Source organism: Mobula birostris, chromosome 24 (assembly GCF_030028105.1).
Source record: "Mobula birostris isolate sMobBir1 chromosome 24, sMobBir1.hap1, whole genome shotgun sequence".
Taxonomy (NCBI): Eukaryota; Metazoa; Chordata; class Chondrichthyes; order Myliobatiformes; family Myliobatidae; genus Mobula; species Mobula birostris.
In genome coordinates, this window is record NC_092393.1 from 11,709,787 (window position 1) to 11,735,497 (window position 25,711).

Genomic DNA, 25,711 nt, shown 5'->3' on the forward strand with positions numbered 1-25,711 from the left:
GAGTTATGGGGATGAGGTTTTTAACATGGCCCACGAGGTACCCCCCGGTGGACATTTTGCGGTGCTGGAGGAAACAGTTGGTGGAATCATGAAAGAGGTTTGCCGGCTGCCCAGGGGGAAGAATGTTATTGATCATGAACGACGCAAACTGAGATGGTCACCGGTTTTTGATATGCTAACAAACCTAGTCGGTGTTAGCGTGGAAATCAATGAAGCTAGGGGCCCCCTGATAAGAGGAAAAAACCATTTTGAAAAGATTAGTATGGGATCGATCAGATGGGAGAAGGCTATTGTTTTGGCCAGGTCTACTGATAAGGTCTCTCCCTTAATCCCCGAACAAAGCGAATCTTTAGCAGAAGTAATTAAACGACTCGCACCCGTGTGCTTGATTGTCCCGAGGTGATGCAAAGAACTGGGATGTTGGGTGATGTCTGTTACAATAGGTCAGCCTAGCAAACAGCATTCATATATAATGAGTAACTCAGTGACTAAAGGGCTGATGAACACAGAGGTGTGTATTGGCAATTTAATACGGCTGTCTGAAGCCAGCTTGATAGTGAACCTCGAAAAAAATGAATTCGGCCACACGAGGGTCACTTACCTGGGAATTGTGGTGACACAGGGGCAGCTGGCAGCGATGCAAGCTACAGTGCAGGCTATCGCTGACCTCCCAACCCCGACAGACAAGAGGGCCCTCAGAAGGCTCTTGGAGATGGTGGGGTACTGTAGGAAGTTTTGCAATAACTCTGCGGTCACTACCCCTCCCTCTCCTACTAAGCCCTTGCGAGAGAAAACTGAGTCGGAATGGGACGACCCTTGTTATTGTGGTCCGGGACAAAACCAAATGAGAGGTTACATTGATCGAAATTCATCAGTGTTTTTGGCCACTATGAAGTTTGCTGAGTTGGAGCCTGGTCTAAGGGATTATTAATAACACATGTAAAAGGAACAGAAAATGCGATGACTGTCTGTCAAAGGTGTTGACAACTTCAAACTCGCTGTGTTAGCCAAATAGCTGATAAAGATGTATATTTGTGCGTGTATCAAATAATGTATTCATGTTTGTAATTTTTACCTCCCGGTAAAAATCCTTAAAGAGGGGGAAGTGTGACGAGAATACACATAGATAAGATGTTAGCTGTCCTGTGTGATCAGCAGTTGGGCTGCCACCTGTCTTCAAGAGAGAGATAAGGAACACAATGAAACAGCATCTGGAGATGTGTAATGAAGGGACGGGAGAGAGAGAGCTGTCTGGAGCGGCTCCCCCTTTGAACCCTGAACTGTTTGAAGTGATGGACAGGCGATACCCCAGCAGGGGGATAAAAAGGGACAAGTTCGCTAAGGCAGGACACACATGACACCCGAGGTAACGAGACCCTGGAAGCGGTGCGCCTCTCACGAGTCGGTGGGAAGTACCAGACAACGCACAGGGTGGAAAGGTACGATCAGCGGGAACCCGGTGTGTGTTCGCCCTTGCTTGGGTGCCGAGTTCACTACAGAGGATCGACCGTATCTGGAGGAGGGGTCACAGTCGGTGACCTCAGGTGACATCACCAAGGACCTGCCCAAAAGCTGCTTGTGAGCCATATCGCCGGTCTGTGAGTGGAAGCCGTGTCTGAATGATCAGTCGTTCCCGTTCTCTCTCTCTCTCTCTCCCCCCACGTTGTCCATCGCCATGGCAACGATTACTGTGAACTGAACTACTAAATTGGACTGAACTTTGTGTCACTTTGAAATTGGTCATTTATCCCTAGACAACGATAGAGCTTGATTGATGCTGTTATCTTAATTCTGTGCACATGTGTGATTATCATTGCTGAACTGTTGCATTTATTATCCTTTCGATTACTGTGTTGCTTGTTTCTTTAATAAAACTTTCTTAGTTCTAGTAATCCAGTCTCCAACTGAGTGATCCATTTCTGCTGGTTTGGCAACCCAGTTACGGGGTACGTAACACAGTGAAGTCAGTTCCTCCAAAAAAACCCTATAAAAATCTTACAAAATGTTTAACCCATCGATCAAGTCTCCCCTTTAACCCAGTTTGAGGAGAACAAAAATTATTGTCTCCCCATAACTTTTGTTCTGCATGTATGGGCACCCTCTCATCTGTAAGTCCATTATTGTAACAGTGCATCTGAGGAGTGCCTTAATAAGGTTTTGCTTTGCTTTTGCACCCTGTCATCAGAAGTTTGATAATTTTGATACAAGTCAGTACTGGAATCTGGAACACCCTTTGAGAGAACTAGACATTGTAAGAATTTGCCTTCTCATTGAGGAGATGCTGTAGTAATTCGTGGCTGTTGATACAATCTGGATTTTGCATTACCATGGCTAGTATGTGCCAAGTCCAGTAGTTGTCACCATAACTCTTGTACAGGCTTTAATTTCCAGCAGCACTCAGTAGTGTTGGCATTTCATGCAGTGTTGCATGACTGCTATCCTTTGTCCTTGGAAGATGAGGATAGGGGAACCTCTCACCTGTTTCTGTAGTTGGAGGAATGCCTGCTTATGAACCAGTGGCCCAGCATAGAAACATAGAAAACCTACAGCACAATACAGGCCCTTTGGCCCACAAAGTTGTGTCGAACATGTCCCTACCTTAAAAATTACTAGACTTACCCATAGCCCTCTATTTTTCTAAGCTCCATGTACCTATCCAAAAGTCTCTTAAAAGACCCTGTCGTATCCGCCTCCACCACCGTTGCCGGCAGCCCATTCCACGCACTCACCACTCTCTGAGTAAAAAACTTAGCCCTGACATCTCCTCTGTACCTACTCCCCAGCACCTTAAACCTGTGTCCTCTTGTGGCAACCATTCCAGCCCTGGGAAAAAGCCTCTGACTATCCACACGATCAGTGCCTCTCATCATCTTATATACCTCCATTGGGTCACTTCTCATCCTCCGTCACTCCAAGGAGAAAAGGCAGCATGATGCAAGGAGTTCTCCTGCTGTTCTTCCCAAATGTTTTTTTACACAGACAAAAGCCAAGTAATTGATTGCGGCCTTTGATATCTTTCTGCAAAGTAATTGCTGTGCGTGTCTGCATTGCTGCAGTCACAGCACTTTCAATAATTGATTATGTGGAAAGCACTGAGAATTTGGAAATATGTTTTGCAAATTACAAGGGTTTTCTTTCTTTCTTTAATTGCAGAATGAATGTCAGAGATATCCTGCTCACTGCTAGAAACTCTAGGATTTATATTATGGCTGTCAGAACCCCAGGATATCACAAATGTTATTTGTGATCAGGAAAGTACTTTTGAATTATAGGCAATGAGGCAAATGTGGACATAGCAAGCTACTGTAAAAAATCAATGTGATAATGAGATGATACAAAAGGAAATTCTAACCTCAAATTCAAGCCCACTGGTTCATCAGGAAGTTCCCAAACAGATTTCGGAATTTGGAGACACAAGAGATCCTGGAAATTTTGAGCACACACACAGAAAATGCTAGAGGAACTCAGAAAGTCAAACAGCAACTGTGAAGGGATGAGGGGTCTCAGCCGGAAACACTGTTCATTTTCTTCCATATATGCTGCCTGACCTGCTGGATTCTTCCAATATTTTGTGTGTGTGTGCTCAAAATTTCCAGCATCTCTTGTGTCTCCATATTGAGAAAGTGTGGAAAGGCACAAATTTGTTCCACGGATGTGCGGAGAGTAAGAATTTCAGGTTGTATATTATATGCATTCTCTGATATTAAATGTAACTGTTGAACCATTTGGTATTTTAGATGTGAGCTCTCATCAATTTCAGGAATTTGTATACATGCACTGTAGGAGCTTGTTAAATTTCATTTTTAACTCAAACCATTATTGCCACCTGTCAGCACCAATACAGCCAAAAATGGGATGGAATTTGCATTTACAAGCACTTAAAATGGCACAATTGTTTCATGAGATAATTATGTAACCACTTTTGTCATGTAAAACTGTTGAAGTGTAAAAGGTTGATAGTCTATTTGCAAACAGAAAAGTCCAGTAAACTGCAGAGACAGTAAAGAGATAATAACGTAACAGAACATGCTGGAAGCACTCAGCAGGTTAAGCTGCATTTGTGGGAAGAGTAACATCAATGTTTCATATCTTAGACCTTTGTTAAATTACAAAAAAAACAGTTAAATTGTGTTGGTTTAGTCACAAGGGAGAACTCTGACCTTTGAGTAATATTGAGCGATCATTTACATACTTCGGACTTTTGTTGAAGGTATCATCTGAGAGATTGTATTTTGGACATTCTAGTACTCCCTTTGTACTGCATTAGAGTATTTTTTTGTTTAGGCCTCTGGAGTGAGCTTGGAAACCTTGACTCTGACCAAGAAAGCCACCCCTGAGTCAAGGCAGTTATCTTCATCCTAGATATTACATAGTACTTGCAATCAGAGCTTGTCTGTAAGGTAAAAGATGAGGACTGATGAACAGTTAACATCCTTATACTGTACATTACTTCCTTTTTTGTTTCAAGTGCCGTTTTTTTTTGTCCTGGGTGTTATAGGCTCTTTAGTGTGAAGTTTTCTTTGTGAACTTTGATACTGGGGTATATTCTTCTTCTCTGGTAAGCTTCTTTTATTCCATTTGTTTCCGATTAGTGGGAGGAATAAATAATGAAACACAGAAGATGAAAGATTCCAGCTCAAGAACTGTCAGTAAATATGTAGGGGATGTCTCTTATTGCATGCTAGAAGGTGGGAAATAGAAGGAGAGGGAGGGAACATAAAATATTCTGCCTGGGTTACCAAGAGGTAAAATATAATCTCAGGTGGACCATGTCATAATCAGCCCAACTGCATGTTTAATCCAACTCTTCCCAGCCTACCCAACCCTAAAATGGGGACTCTATCATGAGCTCAAGAATGCAAAATGCATTTGTAATACATTTCAGAGGAAATAATCAAGGAAGTGTCCAAAGATAAATTGAGAACGAATGAGGATATCTAGGGAAAGAGTAGAACTTATTAGGGACCAAAAAGTTGATCAATTTATGCAGGTGGAGTTTGTGGATAGATTTTTATTAATTATTTTGCAGCTGTATTTCCAGAAAACAAGGGAATGTATTGATTTTATATTTGTATTGAGATCTGTTAGGCTTTTTATTCTGGCATCCTTCCCTCCTCCTTCCAAAGAAAACTTCACACTTCTTCAGTCCTGCAGAAGTGTCTGGACCTGAAATATCAAACATTTATTCATTTCCATAGATGCTCCTTGAACTGCGAGTTCTTCCAGCATTGTGTGCGTGTTGCTGTGAAACACTGAATGGCAGGAACAGACTAAATGATGAAGTATTAAGGGTTTAGCATTTTAGTGTTACCTCAGGCCTGGATGAAATATCTCCCAAAATATTTTAAGAAGCAGCAGAGACAATTGTAGAGATTTTGACCATCATCTTCAATCACCCCTGGCTACAAGAGCAATGCTGGGATTGGGCAACAGCTGAAGTTTTTAATCACTGTTTGTAAAGGGAACAAGGGATAATAGGCCATTTAGCCAAGCTTCACTGGTGGGCAGGTTATTGAAATCTATTCTAAAGGACACAATGAACTTTCATTTATAAAGCGATAGATTAATCAAGGAATGTTAACATTAATTTATTAAGGGAAATTGTGTATGACTAATTTTTTAATGAGGTTATAGAGAATAAGGGCAATGCCTTTGTTATAATCTACATAGCTTTCACCACAAGCTTTTGCATGGTCAAAAGAGCAAAGCGGCATAAACTCCAAGGGACTCCATAACTGGCTCAGTAGCAGAAAGCAAATGGTAATGATTGATGGTTGTTTTGTGTTTGGACTAGTGAGTTTTCTCAATACTCAGTGCCATTGCTTTTTGCTCTATATAGTCATGTCATTAGTCTCAATCTAAGAGCACAGTAAGGAGCTTGGCCCTTTGGCCGACGTCAAGGAAGATAATTTATGACTTCAGGAGGATGTGCTGTAAATGGTCTAGCCAGTTGGGCAGCAAGTGTCAAATAGAATTTAATTCAGGGATGTAATACATTTGGGGTGGTGTATAGTGTAAGGGAGTGTACAATAAAAGAAAGGATATTGGGAAACGTGGAGGGGAAAAAACAATACTAGAGTGAAAGTCCACAGGTCATTAATAGCATCAGGGCAGATGGACAAGATAGTTAAAAAGCCACCTGGGATGTTTTATTAATTGCATAAGTACAGAGAGGCTGTGCTGGAATAGAACACTCAGAAGGCCACAGCCTGACTACTGTGTAAAGTTCTGATTACCATATTACAGGTTATTCTGCTGGAGGGAGTGCAGAGGAGATCTATGAGTATGTTGCCAGGACTGGAAAATTGTAACAGTGAGGACAGATTTGATAGATTTGTTTGGAACAGGAGGCTGAAAGGAGACAATTGAATCATTAGAATTATGAGTGGTCTGGACTGACTAAGTAGGAAGAACCTTTTTCTCACAGCTGAGCTGTCAAAAGCCAGGGGTATGGATTTAACGTAACTAGTTATAGTGCTAGATCAGACATGAATATCTTTTCCATCCAAGTTGAAGTGGATACTCAGGCCTTAACCTGCAATACTATGAATTATTCCTAGAAGGTGGGATTTGATGTAGCAACACTTATTTTTAGCTGACACAGATATGATGGATCAAATGGCCTCCTCCCATGTCTTGAATTTACTGTGATTCTAGAATTAATGAGATTTTTGGGTGAAAATAGCAAGTAAATCAGTAACTTAGATTGTGCAATATTAAGGCAGCTGGAGTGGAACGGAGTAGCCAGTGTTACAAGACTCTTCAGTGAATGGAAGAAACCATAAAGACCATTACAGAAACAAGCAGAATATTTTTACACATCAAAATTCCTGAATGAACCTTTGATCCTGAATCTTCTAAACCAGAGGTTGTCTACCATCTGAGAGAGCAACATAAGGCACTCTCAATGGGAATGTTTACATTAGTATAACATTCTGATTGCTGTGATACAGCAAAGAAGACCTGGCTTCCAGTGCCAGTCAACTCATTACATTGTGCCTTTTTGTGGACTTCAAATAGCCAAGTAATTCAAAGTTGCTCAATTATTAATGTGAAGAAATTCTTTTCTTTCAAGGTAAATTGTACTCTGCTCGGGAAAAAGTATGCTCTTTATTATGTTCTGGGGGAAGAAAGAAAGTTGAGATGGCTGCCTTCTGCATTTAGAACTTGTGCTCAAGTCAGCTTGGGATAATGAGATCAAAGTCTGGTATTGTGTGTGTGATGATTAATGGTTGTAGTAGAGAGGTGGTGAAGATCGTTGATGTGAGGAAATAGAAATGTCATACAGGAACAGCAGGAATGTTTCTGCAAGACAGACATTGTACTTTTAGTTTTTCTTTGAGAAGTGGCCCTTTTTAGCATACACCGTCCATCATTTCTTATTCTTCCAACACCTTAAACATCCAGTCCCTTCACAGATTGTCTGGTCTTTATCACATTGCTATTGATGGAATCTTGTTACGTCTCACATAAACAGCATTGCAAAAGTTACCACATCTCAAAAATTCTTGGAGCATAAGAATACAAGAAAATAGAGTAGGATTCCTGCCGTTCAGTCTGCTCATTGCTGAAGTGCCCTAGCTCTCAACTCATGTTCTGTGCCGGTTGCCCTGACCTCGGTAAGTCTCCGTAGTACAGAGCTTCAGAAAATCACCTCTTGCTGTGAGAAAAAATTCCTGTGCATCTCAGTTTTAACAGACCTTTCCCTTATCCTGTAGCTATGTTACTTGTTTGAAAGACTCTCATTAGTTGAATCATCTCAATGTCTGTCCTTAGGATTTTATATGTTTCAATAAAATAACAACTGAGCCTTTCAAATATCAAAGAGTACAGATGCAGCTTCTTTAGCAGCTAATGATGAAACAACCTCTTACCCCGAGGACTAAGCCGGTACATCACTTTTGGATTGTTTCCAGTTCTAGTATATCCCAAAATTAGGGAGAGGTACTCCATGTGACCAGTATAGTTATAACAATATTTTCCTATTTCTAAACTAACCCCTCAGAATTAAGGCTGATATTTGCCTTCCTAACTACTCATTGTACTTGCTTGCTAACATTTATGATGCAGGCACAGAAGCATCCAGATTCCTGTCGTACAATCATTTCACTCAATCCCTGTCCATTATGATAATAGACTGCCATTAGATTTATTACTGGAATGCGCAACCTTACACTTTCCCACATTAGGTAACACCCACTCAAAAAATTTTCACCCACTCTTTCAAGTTATATTTATCCTGTTGCACAGTCCAAATATCCTCACCCCATCTGTTTTCATGTTATTGGTAAACTTGGATGCATTGCAGTCTGCACCCTCCTCCAGGTCATTCATGTATATCAGAATCAGATTTACTATCACCGGCATATGTCGTGAAGTTTGTTAACTTTACGGCAGCAGTACAATGAAATACATAATAAATATAGAGAAAAAAATCTGAATTACAGTAAATATATAATATATACACCAATTAAATAGTTAAGTTAAAATTAAGTAGTGCAAAAACAGAAATAAAAAAGTAGTGAGGTAGTATTCATGGGTTCAATTCCCATTTAGAAATTGGATAGCAGAGGTGAAGAAACTGTTCCTGAATCACTGAGTGTGTGCCTTTAGGCTTCTGTACCTCCTTCTTGATGATAATGAGAAGACGGTATGTACTGGGTGGTGGGGGTCCTTAATGATGGACACTGCCTTCTTAAGACACCACTCCTTGAAGATGTCTTGGATACTATGGAGACAAGCAGCCATGATGGAGCTGACTAATTTTGCACTGAGTGCGAGGTTGTTGCTGCAACGCCCCTGAACAAACTGGTGTGTCACGCTCCTGTATATCAAGTAACTGAGAATGGAAAACCTGATCTTTGTGGCACACCACTAGAAACATCAATCCTTCCAACCTGAAAATGCACATTTACTGACTCTGTCAACTAGTGATAACCTATCTTCAATCCATGTTGCTACACTTCTCCCAGAGCTCTGAGTTCTTATGCACCAGGCTTTTACGTGGCACTTTTGTTAAACGCTTTCTGGAAATCCATACATGCTTCATCTCCAGGTTTTCCTCTCTTGACTCTGGATGATCAATTTTTTATTAAATGATGTTGGCTGGCTTGGTTGAATTGTTTGTGAAAATCTTTTCTCGTTACTACCATTAAAGGTTCAGGAGCCTGAAGACTTCTCAATGATTCAGGAACAGCGTTTTCCTCTCTGCCTTCAGGTTTCTGAACGGTCCGGAAACAATCTCATTATTAATATTTTGCACTATTTATTTATTTTGTAATTTATAGTAATTGTATGTCTTCACACTGTACTGTTGCTGCAAAACAACAAATCTCGCATCATATAAAACAACAGTAATCAATCTGATTCAATATTCTGAGATCATGAAATCTATAAGCAAAGGTACTGTAAGTAATTTCAAACACTGGCAGGAAAGATGGCAGAGCAGCAGTGGCTGGAGTTTATGCGAGAAGTGAGGAAGGTGCAAGACAGGTATATTCCAAAATAGAAGAAATTTTCGAATGGAAAAAGGATGCAACCGTGGTTGACAAAAGAAGTCAAAGCCAAAGTTAAATATACAAGGAAGCAAAAATTAGTGGGAGGACAGAGGATTGGGAAGTTTTTAAAAGCTTACAAAGGGAAACTAAGAAGGTCATTAAGAGGGAAAAGGTTAACTATGAAAGGAAGCTAGCAAATAATATCAAAGAGGATACTAAAAGCTTTTTCAAGTATATAAAGAGTAAAAGACAGGTGAGAGTAGATATAGGACCGATAGAAAATGATGCTGGAGAAATTGTAATGGGAGATAAAGAGATGGCGGAGGAACTGAACGAGTATTTTGCATCAGTCTTCACTGAGGAAGACGTCAGCAGTATACCGGACACTCAAGGGTGGCAGGGAAGAGGGGTGTGCGCAGTCACAATTACGACAGAGAAAGTACTTCAGAAGCTGAATAGTCTAAAGGTAGATAAATCTCCCGAACCAGATGGACTGCACCCGCGTGTTCTGAAGGAAGTAGCTGTGGCGATTGCGGAGGCATTAGCGATGATCTTTCAAAAGTCAATGGATTCTGGCATGGTTCCAGAGGACTGGAAGATTGCAAATGTCACTCTGTTATTTAAGAAGGGGGCAAGGAAGCAAAAAGGAAATTATAGACCTGTTAGCTTGACATCGGTGGTTGGGAAGTTGTTGGAGTCGGTTGTCAAGGATGGGGTTACAGAGTACCTGGAGACATATGACAAGATAGGCAGAACTCAGCATGGATTCCTTAAAGGAAAATCCTGCCTGACAAACCTATTACAATTTTTTGAGAAAATTACAAGTAGGCTAGCCAAGGGAGATGCAAGATGCAGTGGATGTTGTATATTTGGATTTTCAGAAGGCCTTTGACGAGGTGCCACACATGAGGCTACTTAACAAGATAAGAGCCCATGGAATTACGGGAAAGGTACATACGTGGATAGAGCGTTGGCTGATTGGCAGGAAACAGAGAGTGGGAATAAAGGGATCCTATTCTGGTTGGCTGCCGGTTACCAGTGGTGTTCCACAGGGGTCCGTGTTGGGACAGCTTCTTTTTACATTGTACATCAACGATTTGGATTATGGAATAGATGGCTTTGTGGCTAAGTTTGCTGACGATACGAAGATAGGTGGAGGGGCTGGTAGTGCTGAGGAAACGGAGTGTCTGCAGAGAGGCTTGGATAGATTGGAAGAATGGGCAGAGAAGTGGCAAATGAAGTACAATGTTGGAAAGTGTACGGTTATGCACTTTGGCAGAAGTAATAAACGGGCAGACTATTATTTAAATGGGGAGAGAATTCAAAGTTCTGAGATGCAACGGGACTTGGGAGTCCTCGTACAGGATACCCTTAAGGTTAACCTCCAGGTTGAGTCGGTAGTGAAGATGACGAGTGCACTGTTGGCATTCATTTCTAGAGGAATAGAGTATAGGAGCAGGGATGTGATGTTGAGGCTCTATAAGGTGCTGGTGAGACCTCACTTGGAGTACTGTGGGCAGTTTTGGTCTCCTTATTTAAGAAAGGATGTGCTGACGTTGGAGAGGGTGCAGAGAAGATTCACTAGAATGAATCCGGGAATGAAAGGGTTAACATATGAGGAACGATTGTCTGCTCTTGGACTGTATTCCTTGGAATTAGAAGAATGAGGTGAGACTTTATAGAAACATTTCGGATGTTGAAAGGCATGGACAGAGTGGATGTGGCAAAGTTGTTTCCCATGATGGGAGAGTCTAGTACAAGAGGGCATGACTTAAGGATTGAAAGGTGCCCATTCAGAACAGAAATGCAAAGAAATTTTTTTAGTCAGAGGGTGGTGAATCTATGGAATTTGTTGCCACGGGCAGCAGTGGAGGCCAAGTCATTGGGTGTATTTAAGGCAGAGAGTGATAGGTATCTGAGTAGCCAGGGCATCAAAGGTTATGGTGAGAAGGTGGGGGAGTGGGACTAAATGGGAGAATGGATCAGCTCATGAAAAAATTGTGGAGCAGACTTGATGGGCCGAATGGCCGACTTCTGCTCCTTTGCCTTATGGTCTTATATATTTTCAGGTTGAGATGTTGTGTAATGTGGCGATTGTCTTCCCCATTCGCCTGTTACATTTTATCTTTTAGTTGGCAGAGGTCAAAGAGTTGGGAAGTGTTTCTGAAGAGGCCTTTGGAGATTGAGCAGTGTATAATGTAGATTGTGCTCAGTATAGTTGGGGATGGTGGGTAAGAGGCAGTTGTATGTTGGGAGAGAGAATGGACGAATGTTGTACATGGTGGATGAAGTGCTAAGAGAGTGGATTGTTTGATTGATTTATTTATTGAGATACAGTGCAGAATAGGCCTTTTGAGCAATTCCCTGATTTAACCCTGGCCTACTTGTGGGACAATTTACAATGACCAATTAACCTGCCACCAGTACATCTTTGGACTGTGGGCAAGAAACTGGTGCACCCAAAGGAAACCCATGTGGTCACAGGGAGAACATATAAATTTCTTACAGGCAGCAGCAGGAATTGAACCCTTGTCACTTGGACTGTAAAGCGTTGTGCCATGTTATATTTATGCTGGATTGTGTTGGAAGTAAATGGTTAGCACTGGCTGATATTGAAATCTTGGTCAAGGCAAGGGCATGAATTTTGTAGGCTTCCACTCCAGCCAGGCATGTATTTTAATCACATAATAAAAACAGAAAATGATGGAAATGTTTATCAAGTCAGGCTGCTCTGTGGAAAGGGAAACAGTTCACATTTGAGGTTGAAGACCCATTGTCAGCACTGGGAAGGAGATAGAAGAAGACATGGAGGGTGGGTTGACGTCTTGTCTCCAGTAGGTAAATCCAGGTTGACCACAGGGATAATGTTATCTAGTCATTCAGGTGAACGGCAACAGTCACAGCGTGAGAACAAAGAGAATGTAGAAGTTGTAAAGTGCAGATCAGGAAAATGTGTCCTGCAAGTCACGTGGGGCACATCCTTCATTCCCAGCAACAATCAAGCACAGCCAATATCATGTTTGGATGACTGGTATAGATAAAGGTCAAGCTATTGAAGCTGTAGAGATCAAACCCAAGTCCACAAGGCTTATCCATGATTTTGTTGCCTGCCTTGACTCTCCTCCATCTTCCACACTTGGTGAACTTGAAGTCATCTGAACTTCCTTGGCCCTGTTCACCTTTTGCTTTGATGCATTTCTAGTAGCAAGTTGCATAAGCAGTAATGGTGGCAGGTAATACCGGCTGTGGAAGCATCGTATCTTTATAATGGGAATGATGTGTGATTAACAATCATCTTGAGTTTGGATAGACTGCTGTTCCACAAAAACTGATACCCAAATAAGTATAACCGTAACAAGTGAATGCTGTAACTATTTGGTTTCGCTTGATCAAATGGACCCAGACTCGGTAGTTCCTCCGAGACTCACTTTATTGTTAATACAGAGAAGGAAAAAATAGAGAGTTGCGAGAAATGGCTTATATTATACACTACCTACACCACTAATAGGAAGGGCTAACTTAACCCCTCGTAGTCTACACCGCCGAGTATATCTAGCAACGTCAGCGGGGTCCCTGAGGCAGGCAATCGACCATGGACTGGCTAGGGTGGAGGTCCTTGGCACCGGTTCAGCTGCTCGACCCGAAGGTGGGACTCAGGTGAGTGGTCTGCCCAAGAAAGAACTTGCCTACCTTTAATAGCACTATCGCAACCTCCTAGTCCAGCTGGTAGGGGCGAGGCATCCAATCCGACGTTTACACGACAGTAACCTTTTAGTCGGGTGACCTTCAACAGGTGGCCTCTGCCTCCTCAGGGACAATGCATTCTATTAATCTTACAACCAAACAACGTAAAAAAACATCCTTTAGAGACAAGGTGATTAATTACTTTTACACAAATCAGCACTTTTAGTATGCTTTCAGGCCATGTTATCAGGTAGACCAGAGTCACTTTGTTCTCCCCTTATCTAGTATCAAGGGTCAATTTGTCCAACGTGCAGGTAGACTTTCAAAACAGAACAGACCCATAAATTCCTAACTGTTAACCATTTCCTTGCCGTATCTATTTTTCAGACCCATACATCTCACCGATACACTTAGCTATACAACTGCTTATTAATGGTATTAATAGTAAAGGTATTAATGACAAGGATACATGGATTTTGGCAGGAACCAAAGATACTAACCTTTGTCCTGTCAATCTTAAAACAGTGCTGCTAATGGTTTGTTGAATTAGAAAATGTGAGAATAATGTACTCCATGTATTGTTGATGAACCTGTTATGTGTTTTTTAACTATGACTAACACTTTCTCCTCCCACAGTCAGGGGGCTTCTATAGTGCCGAAGATGCAGATTCATACGCTTCAGCCAACTCGACTGAGAAAAAAGAAGGAGCATTTTGTGTGTGGACTGAGCAAGAAATCAGAGAGCTTCTCCCAGATCCCGTCTCAGAGGCCACCCAAAGCATAACCATGGCAGATGTCTTTGCCTATCATTATGGTGTGAAAAGCAATGGGAATGTTGAACCAGCACAGGTACGTTAAGTGTAAGATAAACTCTGGGGATTATAAAGAAGAAGAAAACTTCAATACATCCTGAGGGCAGGAACGTATTTTGTGCCAAATGTATAGGATAGGGACAGTGTTTAAAATATGAGTTATCTTTTATCTTCCACAAATGATTAAACTGTCAGAATAATCTGATACTTGAGCTGACATGACACCGTAGGTCTCAGCTCTGTGCAAAAAATAGGCTGCTGGAAGAACTGCGTGGTTCAGGTTGCATCAATAGAGGGAAAGTGAGACTCAGTGTTTTGGTTCGAGAGTATAAAGAGGTGAGAGGAAGGGGTGAGGAGAAAACTGGCAAGTGATAGGTGGATCCAGCTGAGGAAGGGTTGACCAACGTTTCTGTGACCGTTTGGCTGTTTGATGTTGCTTTAAAAATGCTTTGGGTCATAAAGGTATTATGTATTGCAAGATGATCCATTTAATTCACAGTATCTTTCATGCCGAAGTGACGAGTGGTACAATGTAAAGGGAACTTAGTTCTGTCTCTGCTCTGTATGATATATGACACCTTTCTTAAGTCAGTATCTAGAAGCTACAGTCAGCATTAAATCTATGTATGTTTTAGTGAAAGGGCCAACAATTCCCCAGTATATACAGATTATTTTAAGAACCATTATAATGAAGAGAAAGAGAGAGAGCATGTTTAGACCTAAGCCACCTGAAATCCACATTGAGGATTGTCTCATGGCTGGATTCCCAGGTCACCTTTTCACCACTGCAGCTTTATGTATTTTGGATACATTTTGATGCATGTTATGGCAGAACTTCTTTGTATAATACAACTGAGCTAGTATTCCAGGAGAGTATATCACATCAATTTGTCACCTTTGGTAAGGTCACATTTTAACATTCAATATGCTTCATTCCTTTATTTTCAAGGCAGTTATATAAATTTAAGAGAAAGTAGATTTACATCTTTATTAATGGTGCATGCAATGCTCTATTTAGAAACATAGAAACATAGAAAACCTACAGCACAATACAGGCCCTTCGGCCCACAAAGTTGTGCCAAACATATCCCTACCTTAGAAATTACTAGGCTTACCCAAAGCCCTCTATTTTTCTAAGCTCCGTATACCTATCCAAAAGTCTCTTAAAAGACTCAATCATATCCGCCTCCACCACCGTTACCGGCAGCCCATTCCACGCACTCACTCTGAGTAAAAAACTTAGCCCTGACATCTCCTCTGTACCTACTCTCCAGCAACTTAAACCTGTGTTCTCTTGTGGCAGCCATTTCAGCCCTGGGAAAAAGCCTCTGACTATCCACATCATCAATGCCTCTCATCATCTTTTACATCTCTATCAGGTCACCTCTCATCCTCTGTCACTTCAAGGAGAAAAGGCTGAGTTCACTCAACCTATTCTCATAAGGCATGCTCCCCAATCCAGGCAACGTCCTTGTAAATCTCCTCTGCACCCTTTCTATGGCTTCCACATCCTTCCTGTAGTGAGGCGACCAGAACTGAGCACAATACTCCAAGTGGGGTCTGACCAGGGTCCTATGTAAACTGGCATGCAAGAGCTTGGGCACCCCTGGTCAAAATTTCTGTTACTGTGTATAGTTAAGTGAGTAGAAGATGAACTGATCTCCAAAGGTCATAAAGTTAAAGATGAAACATTCTTTTCAACATTTTAAACAAGATTAGTGTATTATTTTTGTCTTGTACAATTTTAGAGTGAAAAAAGGAAAGGAGCACCATGCAAAAGTTTGGGCACCCCAAGAGATTTGAGCTCTCAGATAACTTTTACCAGAGTCTCAGATCTTAATTAGCTTGTTAGGGCAAACACGAGGAAATCTGCGGATGCTGGAATTTCAAGCAATACACATAAAAGTTGCTGGTGAACGCAGCAGGCCAGGCAGCATCTCTAGGAAGAGGTACAGTCGTCGTTTCGGGCCGAGACCCTTCGTCAGGACTAACTGAAAGAAGAGCTAGTAAGAGATTTGAAAGTGGGAGGGGGAGATCTGAAATGATAGGAGAAGACAGGAAGGGGAGGGATGGAGCCAAGAGCTGGACAGTTGATTGGCAAAAGGGATATGAGAGGATCATGGGACAGGAGGCCTAGGGAGAAAGAAAAGGTGGGGGGAGCTCAGAGAATGGGCAAGGGGTATAGTGAGAGGGACAGAGGGAGAAAAATGAGAGAGAGAAAAAGAATGTGTGTATATAAATAAATAAATAACGGATGGGGTATGAGGGGGAGGTGGGGTATTAGCAGAAGTTTGAGAAGTCAATGTTCATGCCATCAGGTTGGAGGCTATCCAGACGGAATATAAGGTGTTGCTCCTCCAACCTGAGTGTGGCTTCACCTTTACAGTAGAGGAGGCCGTGGATAGACAGATCAGAATGGGAATGGGACGTGGAATTAAAATGTGTGGCCTCTGGGAGATCCTGCTTTCTCTGGCGGACAGGGCATAGGTGTTCAGCGAAATGATCTCCCAGCGTCGGGTCTAACCAGTTCCCCTCTACCACCACTCTGCTCAGTCTAGCGGAATTAGTCCATACTCTTAATAATTTCTCCTTTGGCTCCTCCCACTTCTTCCAAATAAAGGTGTAGCCATGGGCACCTGTATGGGTCCCAGCTATGCCTGCCTTTTTGTTGGCTTTGTGGAACAATCTATGTTCTAAACCTATTCTGGTATCTGTCCCCTACTTTTCCTTCGCTACATCAACGACTGCATTGGAGCTGCTTCCTGCACGCATGCTGAGCTCGTTGACTTAACTAACTTTGCCTCTAACTTTCACCCTGCCCTCAAGTTTACCTGGTCCATTTCTGACACCTCCCTCCCCTTTCTAGGTCTTTCTATCTCTGTCTCTGGAGACAGCTTATCTACTGATGTCTGCTTTAAGCCTACTGACTCTCACAGCTATCTGGACTATTCCTCTTCTCACCCTGTCTCTTGCAAGAATGTCATCCCCTTTTCACAGTTCCTCCGTCTCCGCCGCATCTGCTCTCAGGATGAGGCTTTTCATTCCAGGACGAAGGAGATGTCCTCCTTTTTTAAAGAAAGGGATTTCCCTTCCTCCACCATCAACTCTGCCCTGAAATGCATCTCCTCCGTTTCACGCACATCTGCTCCCACTCCATCCTCCCGCCACCCCACTAGGAATAGGGTTCCCCTTGTCCTCACCTACCACCCCACCAGCCTCTGGCTCCAACATATAATTCTCCGTAACTTCCGCCACCTCCCAATGGGATCCCACCACTAAGCACATCTTTCTCTCCCCCCCCCGCTGCTTTCCGCAGGGATCGCTCCCTACATGACTCCCTTGTCCATTCGTCCCCCCCATCCCTCCCCACTGATCTCCCTCCTGGCACTTATCCTTGTAAGCGGAACAGGTGCTACACATTCCCTTACACTTCCTCCCTCACTACCATTCAGGGCCCCAGACAGTCCTTCCACGTGAGGCGACACTTCACCTGTGAGTCGGCTGGGGTGATATACTGCGTCCGGTGCTCCCGATGTGGCCTTCTATATATTGGCGAGACCCGACATAGACTGGGAGATCGTTTCGCAGAACACCTACGCTGTTCAGCAGGGCTCACACAGCTAACGGTATGAGCTGACAGTTTAAAAAGTTTGTGTGTTTGGCGAGGTAAGTGGGTGAGTTGACATATTTTTCCTTGTTTCATTCCTGTAGAATTAGGTAGCATGTCTGCAGGGTTAGTGCTTTGTTCAGGGTGTCAGATGTGGGAACCTTGGGAGACCTCCAGCCTCCCTGATGGCCACATCTGCGCCAGGTGCACCGAGATGCAGCTCCTCAGAGACCGTGTTAGGGATCTGGAGCTGCAGCTTGATGACCTACTGCTTATTAGGGAAAGTGAAGAGGTGATAGACAGGAGCTACAGGGAGGTAGTCATCCCTAGGCTACAGGGGTCAGAAAACTGGGTGACTGTCAGGAAAGGGAAGGGAAATGCCCAGATAGTGGAGAGCACCCCTGTGGCTGCCACCCTTAGCAACGTTTTGGATGCTGTTGAGGGGGATGACCTGACAGGGGACGGCCATGGTGACTGGGTCTCTGGCACTGAGCCTGGCGCTGTTGTGTAGGAGGGAAGGAGGGAGAAGAGGAATGCGGTAGTCATAGGGGATTCCATCGTCAGGGGGACAGACAGGCGATTCCTTGAGCCTGATAGAGATACCCTCATGGTGTGTTGCCTCCCAGGTGCCAGGGTACGGGATGTCTTGGATTGGGTTCAGGGTATTCTGAAGGGAGAGGGCGAGCAGCCAGCTGTCTTGGTACATGTTGGTACCAATGACATAGATAGGAAAAGGGAGGAGGTCCTGAAGAGAGATTTCTGGGAGTTAGGAAGGAAGCTGAGAAGCAGGACCTCCAGGGTCGTAAGCTCAGGATTGCTACCTGTGCCACGTGCTAGCGAGGGCAAGAATAGTAGGATCAGGCAGATGAATGCGTGGCTGAGAGACTGGTGCAGGGGGCAGGGCTTCAGATTCTTGGATCATTGGGATCTCTTCTGGGGGAAGTATGACCTGTTCAGAAAAGACGGATTACACCTGAACCCGAAGGGGACCAATATCCTGGCGGGAAGGTTTAATAGAGCTGCTGGGCAGGATTTAAACTAATTTGGCAGGGGGATGGGAACCAGAATGATAGAGCGGAGGAGGGGAGAAACAGAAATAAATCTAAGGTAGTGAGCAGTAAAGATGTCAGGAAGGATAGGCAGATGATGGGGCAAATTTGCAGCCATTGGGATGAGTTACAGTGCAATCAAAGCAAGAAGTACCAAATACTGGTCTTAAGGTGTTATACTTAAATGCACGCAGCATAAGGAATAAGGTGGATGATCTTGTCGTACAGCTACAGATTGGCAGGTATGATATTGTGGCCATCACTGAGACTTTGCTAAAGGATGTGTGTCTCTGGGAGCTGAACATCCAAGGATACACGGGTGAGCTAAGAAATCGCAGCGGTAAAAGGACCCTGATGGCAGTTATTTATAGGCCTTCAAACAGCTGCAGTGATGTGGACTACAAATTACAACAGGAAATAGAAAAGGCTTGCCAGAATGGCAGTGATATGATAATTGTGGGGGATTTTAACATGCGAGTGGATTGGGAAAATCAGGTCGGCACTGGATCTCGAGAGAGAGAGAGAATTTGTAGAATGTCTATGAGATGGCTTTTTAGAACAGCTTGTTGTTGAGCCCACTAGGGGATCAGCTGTACTGGATTGGGTATTGTGTAATGAACCAGAGGTGATTAGAGAGATTGAGGTGAAGGAACCCTAAGGAGGCAGTGATCATAACATGATTGAGTTCACCGTGAAATTTGAGAAAGAGATGCCGAAATCTGATGTGTCGGTACTTCAGTGGAGTAAAGGAAATTATAGTGGCATGAGAGAGGAAATGGCCAAATTTGACTGGAAGGGGACACTAGCGGGAAGGATGGCAGAGCAGCAGTGGCTGGAGTTTATGCGAGAAGTGAGGAAGATGCAAGACAGATATATTCCAAAAAAGAAGGAATTTTTGAATTGAAAAAGGATGCAACCGTGGCTGACAAGAGAAGTCAAAGCCAAAGTTAAAGCAAAGGAGAGGGCATACAAGGAAGCAAAAATTAGTGGGAAGACAGAGGATTGGGAAGTTTTTAAAAGCTTACAAAAGGAGGTCATTAAGAGGGAAAAGATGAACTATGAAAGAAAGCTAGCAAATAGTATCGAAGAGGATACTAAAAGCTTTTTCAAGTATATAAAGAATAAAAGACAGGTGAGAGTAGATATAGGACCGATAGAAAATGATGCTGGAGAAATAGTAATGGGAGATAAGGAGATGGCGGAGGAAGTGAACGAATATTTTGCATCAGTCTTCACTGAGATAGACATCAGCAGTATACCGGACACTCAAGGGTGTCAGAGAAGAGAAGTGTGTGCAGTTACAATTACGACAGAGAAAATACTCAGGAAGCTGAATAGTCTAAGGGTAGTTAAATCTCCCGGACCAGACGGAATGCACCCTTGTGTTCTGCAGGAAGTAACTGTGGAGATTGAGGAGGCATTAGCAATGATTTTTCAAAAGTCAATAGATTCTGGCATGGTTCTGGAGGACTGGAAGATTGCAAATGTCACTCTGCTATTTAAGAAGGGGGCAAGGAAGCAAAAAGGAAATTATAGACCTGTTAGCTTGACATCGGTGTTTGGGAAGTTGTTGGAGTCGATTGTCAAGGATGAGGTTACAGAGTACCTGGAGGCATATGATAAGATGGGCAGAACTCAGCATAACTCAACTTATTGCAATTTTTCGAGGAAATTACCAGTAGGCTAGACAAGGGAGAGCAGTGGATGTTGTGTATTTGGATTTTCAGAGGGCCTTTGACAAGGTGCCGCACATGAGGCTGCTAAACAAGATAAGAGCCCATGGAATTACGAGAAAGCTACATACGTGGATAGAGCGTTGGCTGGTTGGCAGGAAGCAGAGAGTGGGAATAAAGGGATCCTATTCTGGTTGGCTGCCGGTTACCATTGGTGTTCCACAGGGGTCTGTGTTGGGGCCGCTTCTTTTTACATTGTACATCAACAATTTGGATTATGGAATAGATGGCTTTGTGGCTAAGTTTGCTGATAGTACAAAGATAGGTGGAGGGGTCGGCAGTGCTGAGGAAACAGAGAGGCTGCAGAGAGACGGATAAATTGGAAGAATGGGCAAAGAGGTGGCAAATGAAATACAATGTTGGAAAGTGTATGGTTATGTACTTTGGCAGAAGAAATAAACGGGCAGACTGTTATTGAAATGGGGAGAGAATTCAAAGTTCTGAGATGCAACGGGACTTGGGAGTCCTGGTGCAGGATACCTTAAGGTTAACATCCAGGTGAAGAAGTCGAATGCAATGTTGGCATTCATTTCTAGAGGAATAGAATATAGGGCAGGGATGTGATGTTGAGGCTCTATAAGGCACTGGTAAGACCTCACTTGGAGTACTGTGTGCAGTTTTGGACTCCTTATTTAAGAAAGGATGTGCTGACATTGGAGAGGGTTCAGGGAAGATTCAATAGAATGATTCCAGGAATGAGAGGGTTAACATATGAGGAACGTTTGACCGCTCTTGGACTGTACTGCTTGGAGTTTAGAAGAATGGGGGGGGGGAATCTCATAGAAACATTTTGGATGTTGAAAGGCATGGACAGAGTGGATGTGGCAAAGCTGTTTCCCATGGTGTGGGAGTCTAGTACGAGAGGGCATGACTTAAGGATTGAAGGGCGCCCATTCAGAACAGAGATGTTAAGAAATTTTTTTAGTCAGAGGGTGGTGAATCTATGAAATTTGTTGCCACGGGCGGCAGTGGAGGACAAGTCATTGGGTGTATCTCAGGCAGAGATTGATAGGTATCTGAGTAGCCAGGGCATCAAAGGTTATGGTGAGAAGGCGGGGGAGTGGAACTAAATAGGAGAATGGATCAGCTCATGATAAAATGGTGGAGCAGACTCGATGGGCTGAATGGCCGATTTGTGCTCCTTTGTCTTATGGTCTTATTAATACTATATTCTGCCGTCATATTTGACCTACCAAAATGAACCACTTCACACTTTTCTGGGTTGAACTCCATCTGCCACTTCTCAGCCCAGTTTTGCATCCTGTCAATGTCCCGCTGTAACCTCTGACAGCCCTCCCCACTATCCACAACACCTCCAACATTTGTGTCATCAGCAAACTTACTAACCCATCCCTTCACTTCCTCATCCAGGTCATTTATAAAAGTCATGAAGAGTATGGGTCCCAGAACAGATCCCTGAGGCACTCCACTGGTCACCAACCTCCATGCAGAATATGACCCATCTACAACCACACTCTGCCTTCTTTGGGCAAGCCAGTTTTGAATCCAGAAAGCAATGTCCCCTTGGATCCCACCCCTCCGTACTTTCTCAATAAGCCTTGCATGGGATACCTTATCAAATGCCTTGCTGAAATCCAGATACACTACATCTACTGCTCTTCCTTCATCAATGTGTTTAGTCACATCCTCAAAAAATTCAACCAGGCTCGTAAGGCACAACCTGCCCTTGACAAAGCCATGCTGACTATTCCTAATCATATTATACCTCTCCAAATGTTCAGAAATCCTGCCTCTCAGGATCTTCTCCATCAACCTACCAACCACTGAAGTAAGACCCACTGGTCTATAATTTCCTGGGCTATCTGTACTCCCTTACTTGAATAAAGGAACAACATTCACAACCCTCCAACCCTCTGGAACCTCTCCTATCCCCATTGATAATTCAAAGATCATCCCCAGAGGCTCAGCAATCTCCTCCCTCGCCTTCCACAGTAGGCTGGGGTACATCTCATCTGGTCCAGGTGACTTATCCAACTTAATGCTTTCGAAAAGCTCCAGTGCATCCTCTTTCTTAATATCTGCATGCTCAAGCTTTTCAGTCTGCTGCAAGTTATCACTACAATCACCAAGATCCTTCTCCATAGTGAATACTGAAGTAAAGTATTCATTAAGTACCTCTGCTATTTCCTCAGGTTCCATACACACTTTCCCACTGTCACACTTGATATGTCCTATTCTTTCACGTCTTATCCGCTTGCTCTTCACATACTTGTAGAATGCGTTGGGGTTTTCCTTAATCCTGCCCGCTGAGGCCTTCTCATGGCCCCTTCTAGCTCTGCTAATTCCCTTTTTTTAAAATACTTTATTTTCAAAATTTTCAAAAAAAAACAAGGATATCAACAAGAACATATAAGCTCAGACATGTGTAAAAATAAAATAAGAAAAAAGGAACGTAACATGACAGGGATGCCTATTGTACAAAGTGCTCAAAAGTGCTAAACGTTAACTCTCAAATAAGGGCCGTGAGAAATTAACTGGTGGGAAATTATTCCCTTCCTGAACACACCTAACAAACTCCACCCCAACTAAACCCCTTGCTCTAGGGAGATGCCAATCAATATTTGGGAAATTAAAATTTCCCATCTCGACAACTGTTATTAATACACCTTTCCAGGATCTGTCTCCCTATCTGCTCCTTGATATCCCTGTTACTATTGGGTAGCCTATAAAAAACACCCAGTAAAGTTATTGATTCCTTCCTGTTCCTAACCTCCACCCACAGAGACTCCGTAGACAAATCCCTCCATGACATCTATCTTTTTTGCAGCCGTGACACTAACTCTGATCAACAGTGCCACGCCCCCACCTCTTTTGCCTCCCTCCCTGTCCTTTCTGAAATATCTAAAACCGGGAACTTGAAGTAACCATTCCTGTCCCTGAGCCATTCAAGTCCACCATGAAGGGTCTCGGCCCGAAACGTCGACTGTACTTCTTCCTATAGATGCTGCCTGGCTTGCTGTGTTCCACCAGCATTTCATGTGTGTTGATTGTTCATTCTTTCAGCTTAGTCTGATGCTGCGTTGTCTGCTGAGTTTCTCCAGAATTTTGTGTGTGTTGTTCAACAGATATTGGTCTCTGAACAGCTCAGACATACCTGGTTCTTGAGTTGAAAATGCGTTGATTCTTATTTTTTGTCTGTCACTGGCAGTAGGATGTTCTTTATGAGGTTTGCACAGTGGAAACATAGATTATCAGGTATAACATTATATGGTCTTATTTTCTCTAGCCAGGACATTACCTTTTGCTGCAGCAGTGCTGCATAGATGTCAACATTTGGAAGTCTACACTTTAATATATTTCAAAATGGCATAGTGTGATTTCCTTAGACCAGGAGAGGAACTTCAATTTCTTGATTTCTTTTATTGATAGTGGAGGAGTGGAAACCTCAGGGCTGTTTGAATAGGAGTATCTTATTCTCACTTGATAAGGCAGGCGCAGTCTTGGTTTAATGTCTCATCTGAAACTTAAAGCGGATGCTGCAGAGTGAGGATGCCTATAGCATTGTGCTGATGTCCTAAACCTGCTATACTCTCCCATCAATATTAACTAAGGGTGTATTATCTCTGGGTGAAGTAGGGTTACTTCTAAAATAGATAGAAGGACTTGTTGATTGGATACAATACTCAGCCCAAAAACCTTTGTAGATACTGAAGCATTTTAGTAATGCGTAGTTGCTCTCCTCTAGTAGGAGACCAAGTCGGTAATTGTTGGACTTTCAGAAACTGTACTTAGTTCATAGAACATAGCACAGTATAGTCCAGGAGTGGATGCTAGGAATACTGATTTAGGTAAGAGGGATTCATCTGTGTTGATGAGTTTGAACTCTGATGGTATTAATAATGGAACAGGCAAATTTGTGTATGGTGTGGACATTTAGAAACATAGAAACATAGAAAATAGGTGCAGGAGTAGGCCATTTGGCCCTTCGAGCCTGCACCGCCATTTATTATGATCATGGCTGATCATCCAACTCAGAACACCGCCCCAGCCTTCCCTCCATACCCCCTGACCCCCCTAGCCACAAGGGCCATATCTAACTCCCTCTTAAATATAGCCAATGAACTGGCCTCAACTGTTTCCTGTGGCAGAGAATTCCACAGATTCACCACTGTCTGTGTGAAGAAGTTTTTCCTAATCTCGGTCCTAAAAGGCTTCCCCTCTATCCTCAAACTGTGACCCCTCGTTCTGGACTTCCCCAACATCGGGAACAATCTTCCTGCATCTAGCCTGTCCAATCCCCTTAGGATCTTATACGTTTCAATCAGATCCCCCCTCAATCTTCTAAATTCCAATGAGTGCAAGCCCAGTTCATCCAGTCTTTCTTCATATGAAAGTCCTGCCATCCCAGGAATCAATCTGGTGAACCTTCTCTGTACTCCCTCTATGGCAAGGATGTCTTTCCTCAGATTAGGGGACCAAGACTGCACACAATACTCCAGGTGTGGTCTCACCAAGGCCTTGTACAACTGCAGTAGTACCTCCCTGCTCCTGTACTCAAATCCTCTCGCTATAAATGCCAGCATACCATTCGCCTTTTTCACCGCCTGCTGTACCTGCATGCCCACTTTCAATGACTGGTGTATAATGACACCCAGGTCACGTTGCACCTCCCCTTTTCCTAATCGGCCACCATTCAGATAATAATCTGTTTCCCTATTTTTACCACCAAAGTGGATAACTTCACATTTATCCACATTAAATTGCATCTGCCATGAATTTGCCCACTCACCCAACCTATCCAAGTCACCCTGCATCCTCTTAGCATCCTCCTCACAGCTAACACTGCCACCCAGCTTCGTGTCATCCGCAAACTTGGAGATGCTGCATTTAATTCCCTCATCCAAGTCATTAATATATATTGTAAACAACTGGGGTCCCAGCACTGAGCCTTGCGGTACCCCACTAGTCACCGCCTGCCATTCTGAAAAGGTCCCGTTTATTCCCACTCTTTGCTTCCTGTCTGCTAACCAACTCTCCACCCACACCAATACCTTACCCCCAATACCGTGTGCTTTAAGTTTGCACACTAATCTCCTGTGTGGGACCTTGTCAAAAGCCTTCTGAAAATCCAAATATACCACATCCACTGGTTCTCCCCTATCCACTCTACTAGTTAGATCCTCAAAAAATTCTATGAGATTCGTCAGACATGATTTTCCTTTCACAAATCCATGCTGACTTTGTCCGATGATTTCACCGCTTTCCAAATGTGCTGTTATCACATCCTTGATAACTGACTCCAGCAGTTTCCCCACCACTGACGTTAGGCTAACCGGTCTATAATTCCCCAGTTTCTCTCTCCCTCCTT

The 25,711-nt window shown here is 43.2% G+C and overlaps 1 protein-coding gene across 3 annotated transcripts in view; it reads left to right on the top strand.

Moving 5' to 3' along the window:
* The window catches only part of spata20 (spermatogenesis associated 20), a 489,201-nt gene that overhangs the window by 91,163 nt on the left and 372,327 nt on the right, over positions 1 to 25,711 (top strand). For all 3 annotated transcript variants that reach the window (XM_072242745.1, XM_072242746.1, XM_072242744.1), the window contains one exon: positions 13,818 to 14,030. In XM_072242745.1, coding sequence (XP_072098846.1) covers positions 13,818 to 14,030 — 213 coding nt within the window. The remainder of the gene's footprint in view (positions 1 to 13,817; positions 14,031 to 25,711) is intronic.